At 34.6% G+C, this 18,545-nt stretch overlaps 1 protein-coding gene across 2 annotated transcripts in view; it reads left to right on the top strand.

The window, feature by feature from the left end:
• LOC105223452 (dual specificity protein phosphatase Mpk3) overlaps positions 1 to 17,769 on the top strand; it is a 69,205-nt gene extending 51,436 nt beyond the window's left edge. For both annotated transcript variants that reach the window (XM_029549156.2, XM_049458435.1), the window contains 4 exons: positions 11,908 to 12,022; positions 12,108 to 12,291; positions 13,758 to 13,893; positions 13,957 to 17,769. In XM_029549156.2, coding sequence (XP_029405016.2) covers positions 11,908 to 12,022; positions 12,108 to 12,291; positions 13,758 to 13,893; positions 13,957 to 14,474 — 953 coding nt within the window. In that variant the 3' untranslated portion in view covers positions 14,475 to 17,769. The remainder of the gene's footprint in view (positions 1 to 11,907; positions 12,023 to 12,107; positions 12,292 to 13,757; positions 13,894 to 13,956) is intronic.
• Positions 17,770 to 18,545: the final 776 nt, after the last annotated feature.

Raw genomic sequence — 18,545 nt, 5'->3', positions numbered from 1 at the left:
TGCGACGCTATAACTAACGAGCGACTTTAAAGAAACGAAAATCAATCAAACACGTGCTAGCGCGTGAAATGAGCTTTCCAAAAAGGTATAGCATGACCCGATGCGACGAATAAAACTAGAACTACGCGCTTTCAGCGCCAACTAGCGAAAATATCGCTAGACTTTTTTGACAACCCTATATTAAGGGCTCATATTTTCAGTGAAAATTTTTAGAGTTTTCCAAGGGAATTTTACGAGGGGATTGAAAAAAAGTAAAAAAAAAACACGCTAATAGTTACCATACAAACTACACGATCAAAATCAAGTTCTAGTTTTGTGGAAAATTTCTTTTTTGACAAGATATCTTCGTGAAGTTCCCCATATTCGACTTCAAAATCGTTGGCCAGTTACGTTTTCAGATTTCGTTGTACATATGGTTGCTACATATACATATATAACAGCCTGTGAGGGAGTAAAAACAAACATTCATCATTCAACAATCTCCTCAGAAGAAATATCTTATGAGAAATGCTTGCACTCGAAGTAATGAGAAATTAAAATTATGTAATTGTAATGCTGGGAGCCCACGTTGCAACTAGCAGGTACGTACGTATGTGTGTATGAAGATTTAAAAATCAGAACAGGAAAAATTAAATAAAAATCGCATACAATACCTCTTCGTAATACAAAAACAATTTCATATGGCAGTAGTGCATATTTCCGCTATTGTGTGCTTTTTTGGTTTTTTTTTTTTATTTTTAGTTGTGATACTGTTGTCTCCCAAGCAGATGTGTATTATATTACGGTTTTACACACCCACACACAGCCACACATAAATAGAAAATGTCACGCAACGAAACAGCTAGCAAGCATTCGCTTCCCACTTCCTCCCAATTGTTGCATTTACCTCAGCGGATAACTTATACGCCGCTGCGAACGTAGTGTTTTGTGTACATTTGTGTGTGTGTATGTGTGCCATGTAGTTCATTGAAGAAGTTGTGCTGAAAATTACACGGAGAAACCCAGTTTGGAATTTGTAACGGGAAAGTGGCGACAGTATATACATACATACATATGTATTATATGTAAATATATAATATTGGGGAAAACAAATTGAATTTGCCAGCGCTTGAAAATATGTGAACGATACAGTAACTAGCAGCTCAGCTGTCCAACTAACTGTTTGGGCGGGTCATAATGGTCGTCTGGGGGGCAAAAGGCACTCGCTCGACTTAAAAAAAGCACAAAAGTGAAAAAATTAACTTGTAATATGCAAGTGAGGCAATCATAAAGCTGACAGTACCCCCACACGCTGTCATGAGCAATCACCGATGTGATAATGTAAATATATATGTACAGATATACATAAATAGTTGGACTTTTATCAAGTCAAGCGCGCACTGTAATAGTTAACGTATTTATTTTGCTTTTTTTTGTTTTTATTTTATTTTTCAACTTTTTATTTAGTGTGGGTTTCAATATTGTCTGTTTTTCTGTGCTTCGTTGTTTATTTCTGCGGCTCTACATTCCTCGAGTCAAAGTTTTGTTGGTTCTGTAGGTGTTGCTGTTTCTCGTTTATGGCACACATTTCTGTTTTTATTCGCTTTTATGTTGTTTAGAGCGTAATTTTGTTGGCGAGGAACTGGAAATCCGGTTTGGTGACTGCGTGTCTCCGAGGCAGCGAGTACTTTGCCGCTGCGCGACTCGCAGACGCGCGTCTTTTTGACATTGTGCTAATGTTATCGATCTAAGTGAATATGTTTTGGTTATTTTTTGAGATTGCTATTTTGTTCGTTTGGTTCAAGAAGCTGTATGAATGAAGTAACTGTTCATGAATCTCATTGAAGCTCAATACCTCCAACATATTAGTCACCTACATATGTACGTATATGTATCTTTATTTTAGTTACTTCACTTCATTCGTTTTCTTTTATTGATTTTGTTAATTGAGATTTTGTATTTACGATTTGATTGCTGTTTTCTACAATAGCACTACTTGATATGCTGTTTTATGAACTCATCAATTGAGGACTAACAAGCTGTAATCACAACTTAAAATTTCGATTATATTTATGTTACTTTCTTCAGAAACACATTATACAAATATATAAGTATGTGTGTACTCGTTCAGTTTAGACGACTATTAAATAACGATGACATGTACACTTATTGTATTCGATTCGCCTTGCGTTGGAGACTTGTATATCGAAGAAACTCTGCCTCTTGCCTGGAGCCTTTTGTGTTCTGTAAATAGCCATTGTTTATAAAATTTTGAAATTACAAAAGAATAATAATTATTATTATTTTTTATTATAATTATTATTTTTTTTTTCATTTCTGAGAGTAATTTGCTGAAAAGAACTGGTGGCATTGTAGGCATGGTTTATTACACTTTAATAGGAATTAATGTGAACTTTGAATTGCAGCCTTTGAATATTTAATAACCTTTAAATGACATTGATATGTATTACTAAGGTCTGCACGATATGAATATATATATAATTCCAAAGAGCCAATTCGATAATTCAAGCAATAGTATGACTAGTTATTTGTCAAGAATTTCATATTTCCGCTAAAGAATTGCACTTGTTAAAACTTTAGAAGATTAAATATACATATGTTCAACTTTGAGAATTTGAGTTTAAGAAAAACTTAAAAATTTGCATTGATCTTATAAGAAAATTGGTTTGGTCCTCAAAATTGTAGAAATTGATGACCGATGAAAACCAAAACCAATCTTCACAACCATAAAAAATTTGTTTTGTATACATTCCATACCTTTTGAGGGAAAATTTATTATGTAAGAAACATCTTCAGAAACTAACCCAAAATTGACTTTCTTCTTCTGCATTAGCCTTATTATTTTTTGTACTTTGGGGAGTTAAAGAAAAAAGAAACAACAACAAGCAGGCAAGTTCACTCAAAATTTTTTAGAACCTCAAAGATGAGAACTTGTTTTAAATTTCAAACTTTCCATAAACAGAAATAGATAAGATTTTGACACCAATTTTAATGGTCACACTAGCTTATGAAATAGCGAATATTTCGTTTCTAAATCGCATGTTACTGAAAAAATAAAAATAAAAAAAAAAAATAAAAAAATAAAATAAAAATCAGTTATTATCATTGGCGAATCAAAATTATGGGAAAAGTTGTTTTGTTAATGTTTGCCGGCATTGTCATAGCTTTAGGCTTCTCCTAAGCCATCCACTATTAATTTCTTCAAAATCGAGACACTACCACCAAAAACAGAAAGAATGGAGCTTCCAAACAACCAACCAAGGTGTAAGCGCCAATTAAAAATAAACATACATACATACATATGTACGGTTATTGATATATAATTATGTTCGGCTATGATAATGACGAGCAACATTTGTGCAAAAGTGTCTACGCACCGTCTCTCAGATGTGTTTAAATTTCTATTTTGCCGCTTTTTGAGTGACAGCGCAGTAAATAAATAAACACGCCGCTCAACTTTGCCGCCACTGCAAAAATATATTTACTAGCGTATAAAAAAATTCCATTCGCATACCAAAGAAATATTTCGAAATACGAACGCATAACAAACATGCATACATGTATAGAGATATGCGTGGATTGTATTTATGAGCTCAAAAATCTATCTCTTAACATACTCACATACATACCTGTTTATTTAGAAATGTGTTTAAAAACATTGCAAAAATAGCAAATGTCACTCAAATTTGAACTTTTAAAATTTCTAAATATAGATTAGAAACGCTTTCAAAGTGTTTTGAAGTAAATATAAAAACAGCATTCGACTTGATTTTCATTATACCTAAGAAATACCCGAATTTATGTTTAATTTTTTCGATTGGGAGGAGCAGTTTTGTGACTAGAAATTGTTACTCCCTGAGATCCAGTAAATTATGAAAAACAAACTGAAACTGGACAATTATTACTGAAATGATCACAAACACTTACGTACTTCCAACAAATCACTCTAATTTTTCTACTCTTTTTTTACTTATTTTGGACAAATCAGATACACGAAAAAAAGCAATTATATTAATTTGTAAATTCGAGCAATCGCAATATCTAGTTCAGAAAATCTATGAGTCAATAGAATATAACAACATACCTGTAACTTCGTGCCTCACACATGAAATAAGAGAGTGGCCATTAAAGCACTTTATGCACAAAGGGTGCTTTTAGAGGTCTAGAAATTTAATTTTATATTAAATAGAGAAATGTGAATAAAATTTTTAACGGGTTTTCTCGGGTAAAAATAGCCATTTTTGAATAATTTTCTTCTCACATAAAAATTGAAATATTTTATTCGAATTTTTTAAAGAAAGAAACTATGAAATTTGTGGAAAAAATATTTTAAATTCGGCCATTGCGACGCTCTTTTTGATGACCCTTAGGGAAAAAGATGCGCCCACGTTGGGAGGATAACTCCTTACAGGATCATTTAAAGTGAAAAATACGTGCTTTAGTTAAAACCTTAACTTAGAACTTGGACGAAGGAAAAAAAACTGAAAACTGTTTTTAACAAACATTTTTTACAAAAAAAATGAAAATTTCAGTAAACATTTCGTCTCGAGCGCAGAAGTTGAAAATGAAAATAAATGACAATATTCTAGAGGTGTTGTCGAATTTAATAAGATAATAAAAAAAAACGATATTTTGAAACCCGTAAATAGGATAAATATAATATAATTTCTAGCCCCCCTTACCATCTTATCGTTACTATTTTTCAGCACCAATGCCAATACATTAGGTCTTTTTTGTTCTAGCCGAATTTTGGTTCTAGCTGGCTTATCAACCAGGTTAGGTTAATTTGTCGTAACCCCACAAAAAGTGCTGGTCTAACTGAATCAAATAACATCCCGTTCTTAACACGCTTCGTTTACCAAAGCGCGCGGTAAATATCGGTAGTATCGTAAGCTTTGTCCAGGTGGAACCATTTATTTTAAAGACCTACCGCGTCCTTGACATTCAAACCACTCCAAGAAGTAACTTTTGCTGACTGTAAAGAAGTCTGGTGGTGCTCTTCAGTATAATTCGCATTTCAAATACGGCAATTCGGATTACTTATCTTAACAACAAATATCAAAAGCAGCTGGGTTGATCTATCTGTATAAGAAATTAAATAGCTCTAAAAAGTAAGTCTCTACTTATACACAGATATGTAGTGCACGTTTAGTAAGCAGAAACCTTATTCTACTTAATTGTTCTGTGGGAGCCTGTACTGGCTTTTGTGGAAAACATAAATGTGCAAATGCCCATTCGCAAACAGAAATTCAATTATGAAAATGACCTACGCACCAAAGTAGAAGTACCAAGTATAAATGAATTTGATTATATATAAATGCTCACATACACACGTATGTGTGTACTTTATTTGCATTTAAACAATTAGTCACAATGCTGGGAAAGTGCTTGCGACGGGAGTGTGCAAACGCTTACCATAAAGAGCCACCTAAACCCCGAATGCTGTCGGTTATGTAGCCTCTATGTGAATATGTACATATATATGTATATAGTATATATATATATATATTGTTGTTATTTCCGGCAAATGAATGTTGTTCACATTAATTTGTTGTTATTATGCATACACACACTTTAATGTATAGTACATCCTCTGTATGCATAACAACACCTATCTGTTTGTATACAGGGTGCTGGGCACCTTTTAATACAAATAAGATAATTGTTTGGCGTTATCTTAAAGGTTCGTTAAACAAATTGTGGAATATTAATTTTTTTCTTATTTTAAGGTGGCACCAAAGGTTTTCCGAATGACGCCACTCATTTACTATTTAAATGATCCAAACTTCCAACTCTCTTTTGGTGAATTTGGGTGAAAAGATATTTTAGTTTCATTGTCATCTATGCTTTCCCAATTTATGTTGTTGTACTAGAAGACTTCACTTTAGACCCAATATAATTCTTTTCTTAATTTGAAACTTTGCCAAACTAATTTTCTTCAAGGTGTATTGACTAACCAGGGATGGGAATACCTCCAATATTGAGTTCCTCAATAAATTGTGGTATTTTGTTAGATTACAAAGGCTTCGAAATGTTATCAAATCTAACGAGTTGTTAAATTATTCTTATTGGGTCAGTTTAACTTGGGTGCGGTCACTGGCTATCAGCAGGCATTCTTCTGAAAAGAAGATCTTTTTTGATCGAAATGTTTATGTTATGAAACTGGTGAGGCGAATTTTTGCTATAAAATCTAATAATATTTATAAAACTGATTTTTGCCTATATTCTTCCCAGAAAAAATTAGGAGATTTATTTTGGCGACAAAACCGGAAAAGCTGTAGAGCTAAGGAGCTTTGAGAGCTGCTAGATCAAGCATATATTATTACTGCATGAATCGAATGCTCTAAATTCATGACTTATAGATTCTAAAAAAAAATCGACGTCTGACAACGATTCAGCTAGTAGTGATACAGAAGGCGAAAAGCCTTCCGAAAAGCTTTCACGTTCAGCTAGTAGTAGTAAATCTTCCAGTGAATCAGAAGATGAAGAGGACGCTATAAGAGAGCCATTATATGTTAGCACTCGAGAGGAATTAAACAAGTTGCGACTGTCAAGATTCAAAATGGAACGGTTTATTAATCCTCCTATGCTTGAGCAAACAGTTAAGAATTGTTTTGTACGTATAAGTATTGGTAATAACGGTCAAAAACCAGTTTATAGGGTGGCTGAAATAGTTGGTTTAGTGGAAACTGCTAAAATTTATAGCCTTGGAAAAACTAGGACTAATCGAGGGTTAAAATTTAAACACGGTACTCAGGAATATGTATTTCGTTTACAGTTTATTTCCAATCAAGAGTTTACCGAAACTGAATATGCTAAATGGCGCGACATACTACATATGTGCACAAAAAACTGTTCAAATGCCAACAATCGATATGATTGAGCGAAAACAAAAAGATATCAAATACATAAGCTCTTAATTATGACTTTAAGGACGAAGACGTCGACAAAATCATTGAGGAAAAAATCGGTTTAGAAATAGACCCACTAATTACACAATGAGAAAAACCTGCCTAAAGAAAGAGATGCTGCAATGTTACGTGGAGATTATGATGTAGCTTAAGATTTAGGTCAACAAATTGATGAGCTAGAAAGTCGAGCGTTAGAACTCGATAAAAAGCGATCAAGTAGCATTAGCTTAATATCATATATAAATGATCGAAATCGAAAACGAAATGTTGAAGATGCTGAGAAAGCAATTTTGGAAGAAGCACGTGCTAACAAAGGTTTAAAGATTTCTGATCCATTCATGCGACGTATTACTCAACCACGCATGGCGTTCAAATCAGTTGAGAAAAAAAGCGAACCAACCATTCAACCGACACAGGCAATACGACCGGCTAAACGAAAATTTGAGGAGAGTACCACCGGCGATTCAAAACCAACTGAACCTAAAACAGATTACAGCTAATATGCTCTACATGATTTTGACATTGAATTGGACGTATCTCTTTTGAATGCTGTCCCAATAACACGATAATATTCAAATTAAATTGTATTCAAGTAGAATCAGTTGTTCGAGTAAAGACTTTGAGTTAAAATAAACATCAAATGTAGACACCATTACGCTTGAATGTATGAATAGACCACGTTCACTACGCAATGAAGAAACTAAGCAACCGTAGCTAAGAGTGTACACTAAGGCGGCGGAGAATCGATTCGGCGCCATTCGCAGCAACTCGGGCTGACATATGGAACAACTTGGGGCATTTTACGTGGAGATCTGAGACAATGTTTGAAAGAGATAATCTTCAAAAAATAACTGCCAAAGAATGTTCTTTCGAATGATAATAAACATTCCACAGTAAATTTGAAGTTTATATGTTGTTTCCTTAAAAAAGTAAGGAACTTCGAAATGGTTCACCCTTTATACATATATAACATCAATTAATTCAGCTGTCAGCAACAAAGTAGTGTTCGAATAAAATTGCTTGAAGAGCGCCACCTTTGAAGCTATAAAACTGTGGACTTGTTTGTTTGTACCTGTATATGTCCATATGTACATTTCCTCGAATAGATAAACAAATGAGTTTCTGACCCACAACAAAACACGTGTGTTTTCAATGTGTATTCCCATTGGGCACATTTGTGCGGGTGGCGCACACTTCCGGCCCGAGCGGAAGTGTAAGCAAAACTATATTTTTGCCCTACACCGCTATGCCACAGACATAAATATGATTGTATAAACGTAAATAGACGGTTGACGAAAGCGCTTGAAAAAAATGGTGGAATAAAGAGCGATTCTTCAATGAAACTCGCTTATGACGCATTATCAACGCGAAATGATACAATGTAAAAATAAAGCTGAGACATAATGAATGCAAAGTGTAAACGGCAAAACAGCAGAACAACTGTGAATTTCACGCTACAACGTAATCTGTAATATGTGATTTGTGAATGACTGCTGAACGCAGTAAGCTGGGTGGCAGGTGGCTAAGCAGATAGCCAAGTGATCCACCGATTAACTGCTTTGTATATACATACATGGGCGGTCCGATAATGACGATTTATTTCACGTTATATTCTCCATTTAACTCGATACACTTAATCTAGTGAAACTCCTTTTATTCGTCCGCAAAGCAATTTCGTGACTGCAAGTTTATCAAACTTGGAGACGGCCGATAAAACAGCCTTCGTATTCTTTTTGAAAGTACATAGAAATAAATGATCATGTAGTGCAAACGTCTCAATATTAAATATTTCATGGAAAATATGACCCACGCATAATTTTCAGATGTATGAATACTTGCTCGCTTATTTTCATTTGGCGCTCTGTCAAAACGAAGTCGTGATTTTTTGTCACATTATCGTCCGTGTTATTCACAACAAAACCCGTTAAATTAACTTTTGATGGTACCGTCGAATATGCAAAGTCACGATATACATCCTCCAAGCAGTCTTCAATTTCATTGCGCGCTTTCCCAAAATCAAGAATAATGTGACCGACCCGTATTTTCTAAAATTCGCTAACATGACCCTTTCCAAATGCGGTCGAAACAGAAAAACGATTTCAATACGGCTGAAATTTGAACATTAGCCGTCTACGAGAATGAACTGCAGGATAATGCTCTTCTCTTGCGTTAGTGGCGCCAAGAGATGGTGAATCTAAGCACTTATCGGGCTGCCCTCGCGCTTTATATATGTTCCCATATGTGTGTCGGAACACAATGCATGCCGGTCAGTCATCGGTTTGTGGCTAAAATTACTTTGAATGTGCCAATGAATGAATTAGCATTTGTCTGGAACACACACACACATGCACGCATGCTCACCGCCGACTGGTACATGTTCTAGCGCACTTGCGCACGAGTTCGAATGAATGCGCGCGTTCATGGCTCACAGCAAACGCGTTATTTGCACGCTTTATTCTCAAAAACAATACTCGTCATACAATTAAATAAATAAGCGGCAACAACAACCCAATTGTTCACAATTTTATTTACGCTAATTTGGCATCGCATTTCAATTGCTGTTTGCATGTTTGCTTATGTATGCGTCTGAGTTTGTGGACTCGACGTGATTTTATTCGAATTCGGTTTTGAAGTCAGCGAAACTGCGGCGGCACACAAGCGCATCCGAGTAGCGAAAAAGCGCGGAAATGCTAAAAAGAATTTTCAAACTAAATATGTATGTGTGTATATATACGCATTTGCTTATGTGCATGTTTGAAGCACGAAACTGGCATGCAGTTTGTCGCTGCTGCTTGTTCCACTTAAAAACATGCAAATGATGTCAGCGCAGCCGTCTCAATGGCGAGCGCTTGCCAGCAGTTTCCCGCTCCAAATATTTGTAGTATGTACATATGTACATATGTGAGAAATCGTATAATATTAACATTTAATGAAAACATGCTTGGCAATTTTTATTTAAAGATATATGTACATATATCAAGTATTTGCGGCGGTTTGAGTTACATAGAGATTAATTGAAATGAAATGCGACTTTTATGTTACCACAGAGTTGCAATTTAAGCCACAGTATACTCTGGATATATGTACGTACGCGGTTTCAAAAATGCAAGCAAGAAAGTTTAAGTTACTGGCAATCCATAATTTTATTGCTAATATACATAATTATAATTTTCTAACAATTTCGCAAGCCACAGTGTCAAGTTTCAAAACAATAACTATTTATAGAGTAAAATATGCATATAACATCAAAATTTTGCATGATACAGTGTGAGACAAAACTAAAGCACGAAATGGTTTTATTATCAAAAAATTTATGTATTTTAGTATTTGGTTGCGTATTCATTAATTTTCAATACCGCTGCATATTGGCGAGGCATGGACAATTAATTAATTTAATATGTCGCACCAGATGCTTTTTCATGCTTCCTTTACTTGTATGAATAAAGCGTCCTTATTTTTACGACTCACGTCTGATTTTTCAATCTACAATTTCCCCATAGCTTACCTATGAGTTTGAGATCTGGCCACTTCAAAACCTCAATCCTGTTATCAACAAATCACGGCTTTACACAAATAGCAGTGTGTTTCGGGTCGTTGTCATGTCGATAACTCCATTTTAAAGGCAGAAGAAATGCCAGGGTGCGGCAGCATAATATTCTGAAGAATATTTTTATACATAAATTTGTCCATTATACCATAGATATGATGGATTAGCCCTATTCCAAGAACTCCACACTAGTACATTGCCTACTCCGTGTTTCACCATGCCTGTTGTGAAACGTGGATTGTGGCCTTGTTCCTTCGATCTGCGTATCAGCTTCAAGCCATCTGAAGCTTTCATATTAAACTTCGCTTCGTCGGAAAAAAGTACAGTTCGCCATTTGGTAACCGTCCAATTTATGTGTAACCTCGCAAATTAAATGGTAACATTTCATTAGTCTGCCAATGCTGTTCTTGTGCTCTATTCACAAATGTTAATTTGTTGAATGATTTTAAAAATTATTCAATATTCTCACAGATTATAATGATTATCAAAAGCAAAACTTAAAGCCACTAAAATAAATTTAGAATTTGGTAAAGAAAAGTAGACATAATCGTTCAAGAAATATTTGAAATCGAATAAGTAATAACTGAGAGAATAGTCTTTCTTGAGACTATTCATTTCAAATTAAATATTTGTCATCTCGCATTACAAGGAGGAATCGAATCCAGCGAGAACAAAGGAAGTTAGGCAAGTCGAACAACATTTTGTTTCTTTTCATATATATTCGTATATAGTGGATTTCATAAATAATCCATCTGAGTCTATATCAATATAATATTCCTTCAATAAATATGTTTTAAGCGACTCTCTTTAAGTTAGGACTAGTGCTTGAATAACCGGGCTCTAATACAAATAACATCAATTAGTTATACTACCGATAAAGACTATTTAAATGTAAATTACAGACTGCAGGTTTTAATCATCATCTTCTACCTTAATTTGGCCGAACTACATTTCGCGCAAAGTGCTTGCTGGGTAAACATTCAGAAATTTACCTACGGTCGTACAGACATACCGACATTCAAACAGATGGACGGCTACAAACCGACGATGCTCGCAGCAAGTGGGCATTGTTTTCGCTCGTGGGTGTATAATAAGTGAGTTTTCACGTTGGCGGAAATGCAAATATAAAAACTCAAAAGGTCAGTGGGTTGAACAAAACACACACAAAACAACAATGACGTCAACTGCAGTTATTCTCTTAATTAATTATAAAGCACTAAAGCACTATACATATTTTTCGGAACTCGCGAATTACAGTCGCAATGACGACTTATTATTCTTATAAAGCGTTATTTAGTAAAAATGAAGTGTTCGTGTGCAATCGATTTCGCCTCGGGTCCCTGAAATAGCTGTAATATCAATCGCAATTTATTAACTCAAATGTATTGTTTATTTTTCCTCCTAAAATTCATTAATTAGAGTTATGTTCTTTCTTATAATCCATTACAGATGGTTTTTCAAGCTTCCGTCAGGCATTTCCCGAGTGGTGTGAGGATGACAGCGCACAAAACAAAGAAATGGAATCTAGTCACAGCACACAAGCCGATCAATTAATGGGACTGAGGTATGTTTTGCCAGTTTGATGCTGAAGTTGCGCAATGTTTTCAAGTGAAAGTCAATAATATGCCTTCTGTTTTGCTCTTCCACAGATCTTTGCGAATATCAACACCGCATTCAGACTCCACCTGCAGTAGTTCCACGGAATCTTCCGATTGTGAGAGCACCACACATCACAATATCAATGAGGCACCTGTGGAGATCATTCCAGGCCTATTTCTCGGCAATGAGTCGCATAGTTGTGATTCGCGTGCATTACAAAAGTACAATATTAAGGTGAGTTCAGATAAAAGAGTGATGTGAGTAAGGAAACTTTCAGGCAGAGCTACCAACCATCTAAAATTGTTAATAAAATGCAATCGATAAGATAAATAGAATTAAGAAAATTTTTCTGAAATTTTAAAATCGTATATTTTATATAAAAAGTTTACATTGAAGAATTGATGTATAATTTTGTTATGCATGGTTTCTTCAGCTTATTTCGGTATTACTACATATGAAATTTAATAAACTATTAGACAAGTCGGTAAGGACTAAGTTCGGGTGTCACCGAAAATTTCGTACTATCGCAATTTGAAAATAACAAAGGCTACTTTCAGGCATTGCTCTTTAAAAAAATGTTGTAAAACAATTCAACACGCATTATTCCAAGAAACCGAATGAATCGCAACCACTTAGTTTCATTACTACATTTATAGTTTCAGAAATATTAATATTAAGACTAAGGTTTTTAAATCAAATGAAATAATTCGTGGATCGATATCACATCTTCTTTTTCTTACGAATTAACAAAAGCGCGCCAGTCGTTTCAACTGTTGTGTTTTTTTTTTCTCGGACACTCCTTAGGCCGACTCATCAAATTTTGTCATCGTCTATGCCTCTGCACCATATAGCAGGATGGGAATGATGAGGGACTTTAGAGTTAGGGTTTTGTTCATCGGGGGAGAACTTTAAATTTCAATTGCCTGCTCAGTTCAAAAAAGCACCTGTTGGCAAGAGTGACTCTCCGATGGATTTCAAGGCTGATATTGTTGTTGGTGTTGATGATGGTTCCAAGACGAAATTATCTACGACTTCAAAGTTATGACTTTCACCAGTGATTTCGCACATGTTCGACATTAAACCAAAGTATATCCAATATTACACTTTCCCTTTATATTTACCGAAAAGTGCGATATAAAGCCAACCGGAAATTTGATATTTTTACTTCATCCTATTCCATTTTATGCAAGAAGACTATTATTAGAAAGAGTTTTTTTTCTGTGTTGTCAAATTTACTGTATAACCGTTATATAGTATGCCGAGTGGAAGTTATTATCATTTTCACAGCGTAAGAAGACGTACTGAAAAGACTTTTTCTCAGCAAGCTTGACCGATTGTGCTTCAGCTGGTTGGAAGAAAGTAACATTAAACAATTTAGGGGCGGAGCCACGTTTAAAAATGTTTTTGTCCGAAGGTGTCCCTGGCTAATACGATCTCCTGCACCCAATTACACTTTTGTATATTAATAAACAATCAATCAGTTCTAAGAATAATCCCCATGCTCTTACTCCGCAATGAAGAACGCGTTTGAATACCCTCATCTCATGAGGAAGATATCATTTACATTTCAAATTTAATGCAAATTATGTAATGATTTCACAACATCGGCATGATTTGCGCGGCCTTTGCTTTTGTATCTGATATATTCATAATAAACTCTGTTGTAATTTAGTCAATAATAAACTGTGCTTTCTTTCCAGTATGTCTTAAACGTCACACCGGATCTTCCAAACGTCTTCGAGTCCTCCGGCGACATTCAGTATTTACAAATTCCAATAACTGATCACTATTCCCAAGATCTGGCCATGCATTTTCCAGCTGCCATCCGATTTATAGGTAAGTATACGCGACCCATTCCTCATAAATATGTTTTGTTAATTACTATAACTTCCCTTGCAGAAGAAGCACGCTCCAATAACGCCGCCGTGCTTGTACACTGCCTAGCCGGTGTCTCCCGCTCGGTCACTGTGACGCTCGCCTATCTCATGAAGACGCGCACACTCAGTCTGAACGACGCATTCACGCTGGTGCGCGACCGCAAACCAGACGTCGCACCCAACTTCCATTTCATGGAGCAGTTGCATTCATTTGAACGTAAACTGCGTCCAGCTGGCGACGGTAGCGGCGGCAATGGTGACAATGAGTGCACTGCCATGGATGAGAGTGGCGGTGGCAGTAGCGGCGTTAGTGTGCCCTCATGTACCGCCCAAGCAAGTTTAGGCAGCACTTTGATGGCCGGTCGCTGTGCTGGCGATATGGGTTCGAAATTCACATGCAATTGCATAGCAACGGACTGCAAGTGTATGCAGACGGGCGGCTATATGGCGCAACTGGCTAAGGCGGCGACCGGTGTGTCACCCGATTCGGGTATTGAATTCGATCGGTGGACGCCGACTAGCGATACAGGCCTGAAATGAGATCAACTTGTGGGAAAAAGTTTCGTGTTGCCGCCGAGTATTGTGGAGCCGCCAGTGGCGCACAACGCCGACAATGTGTCACCAGCTTCGACTACCTCCTCCTCCACATCGACAACAACCACGGCAGAGGCGGTGTCGGTGGTCGAAGTGGTGCCGAGCGTCGACGAACGATAAAAGGCAGCGACGAGGCGTGCAGAAAGGGACACAGAGGCGGACACACTGCTATTGGTCGTTGAGATGGTGTGTCGCAAGCACGCGAAACTTTTTTCCTACAGGTCTGGTGATGGAGCCAACAACAACAACAAATGAAACTACAAAAGTAGCGCAAACGCTAAGCCGAAGGCGGCTAAATCGCATAAACCACACAAACAAACATTTATCACAAAGCAGCGACATAAAACTTGACAATGTGAATGAAACCAATCGTGTCATTTCAGTGAAGCTGCGACAAAATATATACATACCTATGTTGTTTGCTAACCTTTTTTTTATAAAAAGTAGTCTAAATAATGAATATCGTTTTGTATTTAAATATAAAATTAATTTTTAAAAAATATTTGCTTCCTTTTATATGTTAGTCGTATAACTTTTTAGATGAAAATCAAAGAAAATAGCACAAATAACGGTTATTTAGAGTTTAGCTTTACAAGTATTTATAAAATACCAGCTTCGCACGCATTGCATAAGATATGCCAATATAACAGAAATCATCGCAAACATATTTAATATAAATATAAGGTGATCAACTGCAGAAGAAACAAATATTCGAAGATAAAAAGAATAATCCAAGAGTAATCTGTACCAAAAGCATTAAAGCATAAATTTACAAATGTTTAATATTTTCATTTTTTTTTAATTTTGTATTCAAATGAACTGTAACACAAATCCCACAACCTAGCTTAAGCCAGTAATGTTCGTATATACATTATTATGTTAAGTTTTGTACGTAACGTAGGCAAAAACTTAAAATTACAACAAAAACTGACTTCTTGATTTATGTCAAAGCACAAGGAGCTGCTTTCACAAAAACACACACACACATACATATATATAACCACACCTACAAATGTACCCAATATTCATACAAAGTAATTACAAGTTAAGGAAGTTACAAATTTACATATTGTAAAGTGTATTTTATATATACATATATATGTATATATTGTATATGTATATATATGTGTAAGCAATACAACAAATATTTGTATTATAGCATAAAGTCACGGCGCCAAGGCGAATGAAAAAGCGTTATTTAGGTTCAGCAAGTAAACAATAAATGAACTAATTAATTTATTAATTAATTAATGCATAACGATTCAAATTAAAACTTATATTAAATATTGTTAAATAATAAAAATTCTTTTTGAAAGAAAATGCAAACTATTTGCCAAAATAATATAACATAAATTTACTGAATTTTATTTCGTTTGATTTGTTTGTTTAATTTAATTGTATTTCTTTCAGCTTTCACTTAGTGGTAGAATATTAACGGTTTGCTAGCATCTGAGTTCCTAGTGATTAAAGGGCCATTGAAAAGGGCAATGCGATTCTTTGGAACGATCCCTCGGGTGGTTAATATGATTTTTTTCGGGCCCATGGAAGTAAATACAACCATTAACCGCTATTAAAAGTGGAGTTAATTATACTAAATAATCTTACCGATTCAATACTTTGAAGTAAATATTTGGTCAGCTATCTACAGATTATAACAGTGCTGTTGGATACTTGCTTTAGGTGGTATTGTCTCTTAAATAGTGTTATGTATAGTAATACTTGGGACCTGAGCCTTAAGTTCATTTAAAAACAAAGTGAATGCCCAATAAGAGAATGACATTTAAAAAACAATAACATAGAATTCTATCATATCCAAGTCGACATTTGTGTTATCTGAAAGTACCATTCAATATCATCAGCTATGGAAAAATATCATACTTCATACGAATGTTAACAGGTGGGGTCCAATTTTACAGGACCCTTTCATACACTCAACAGGCCTTGAGCATTCTTCCGATTTTAGCATTTCTGTATATCCTGCAGCGAAATTTTTGTATGGTTGCCTGGCAGTGGATACCATATCGCGCTAATAGACATACATAATATTGGTGTCAAACATTATTTCTAATTTTTCAATTTTTTTAATCTCAAATTGCAATATTGATTTAAGGATTTTGTATAACTTAGATTAAAACTGTTAATATTATCGCGAGTAATCAAACGTCCTCCCAGAGGGACATTGGCCAAATATTGTACGCCAAAATATTGATCTCAAATTTTGTTATTTAAAACCTTCAATTTTGTGCAATGATTTGATTTTTGTGGGTTTCAAAGATTTTATTATTCATTATAAACCTGATTTTCATTTAAAATTTACCGGTCGCCTTACAGAAAAGCGAATTAATCTGGACCCTATTACTACCCTGCAGGGAATTAGCAAACTAGTTAAAATAAATACCGGTTACTATTCACTATAATTTATTGACTAACGTTGAACTATCTAGAAAAAAAGGAGATAATATCTATGTTTTGGAACGGTAGTTCAGGAAGAGAGCATAATTATGTCAAAGAATGAAAAATTTTAAATGAAAACTAGAAAGACTTAATTATAATTCGAATCCTAACCGTTCCTGAGTGTATAAAAAGTGCCAGAGAACTGATATCTGTTTTGAACTAGTATGTAACTAGTGTACTTAGACCAAAATCTGACAATTGAATACTCGCTGACCACCAAAGCATAACGAATATCCGCTGATTGCATGAAAAACTAGTTACTTTACAGCTTGTATTGGTTGTTGTATATTTTGTAGATAGTTTATTTCACAGGTTTCAACGGTTAATTTTTCATCAATTATTTATTATTAATTATAATTAAATAAAATATTTTTTTCAATGTCTTCTTCTTGTTTAAATTTCAATTTACTTACAAATTATTACATATAACCAAAGTATCAATAAATATTTACACATACATATTTATACCGTTGTACTGACAATTCCAAAAATATATATTTATCCATATATACATATTCATACATAGTTATAGATGTATGTATGTATGACATGATCGTATCTTAAAGTGTACAAATTAAAAATTAACTACAAAAAAATCACTTAAAGCCGTTAAATACATATGCGATTTAGGTGTGTGTACCAACACAAGGATTAAGCTTATGAAAATTTTGTAATTTTATGCGGCATGGTTTGAGTTAAAGGGTGCTGCGTACAAATAATTCAGGTGAATGATACATGTAGAACGAAAATGAAGGCTGTGCATAAATAAAAAACAAAAAAAACAACACAAGTAAAATTAAACAAAAATTTCAAAAATTTAATTAACATCAAATAACGAAATTTTTACATAATTACGAAAAAGTATGTAAAATAAATGTAAAAACCTAAACTGCAAAAACATATTGATAAAATATTCTTTTTTAAATTTATTACCTTGAAGATTGCGTGAAAATAAAAGTAAATAAATAATTATATTAGAAAATACCGTTATAATATATAATAGTATGCTTTGTAATTTCCACGCAAATCGTAAATACAGTTTGTGCTTTGGTCGAAAGTCGCGTCGTTTAGCCAAAAACCCAAACAAAATAATTACAAAACGTAAAAGTTGAGTCGATGAAAATTATGCCTATCTAACGGTTGTATGCATGTACGTGCGCCTAAGCAAGCACGTTGTAAACAGGTCATAAGTTTATTAAAAGAACCACTTTTGGCACAGTTGGAAATCGTTTGATAAAAACCATACGGAAAAATTATTTAAACAAGTATATAGACATATATTTAAGACATAAAGGCATAAGCCTATGGGTATAATGTTCATATTGTTAAAAAAAAATACTGGCAAAAAATGTTTTATAAGTAAGTAATGACGTACCTAATATTGCAGCAATGCAGTTTTGAAATTGTCCATCGCCAAATTTGTTTATAAACCATTGATGAAAAACTTAATAAAAGTAAGCTGTTTCTCATATACAAAACGATGAATACATACACACATTTCTATATACATACGCATGTATATAGTATATACATACATATAAACGAATCATGGATTTTGGTGGT

Source organism: Bactrocera dorsalis, chromosome 5 (genome assembly GCF_023373825.1).
Source record: "Bactrocera dorsalis isolate Fly_Bdor chromosome 5, ASM2337382v1, whole genome shotgun sequence".
NCBI lineage: Eukaryota > Metazoa > Arthropoda > Insecta > Diptera > Tephritidae > Bactrocera > Bactrocera dorsalis.
Note: the sequence above shows the minus strand (reverse complement) of the source record. Positions and strands in the feature narration are given on the sequence as shown.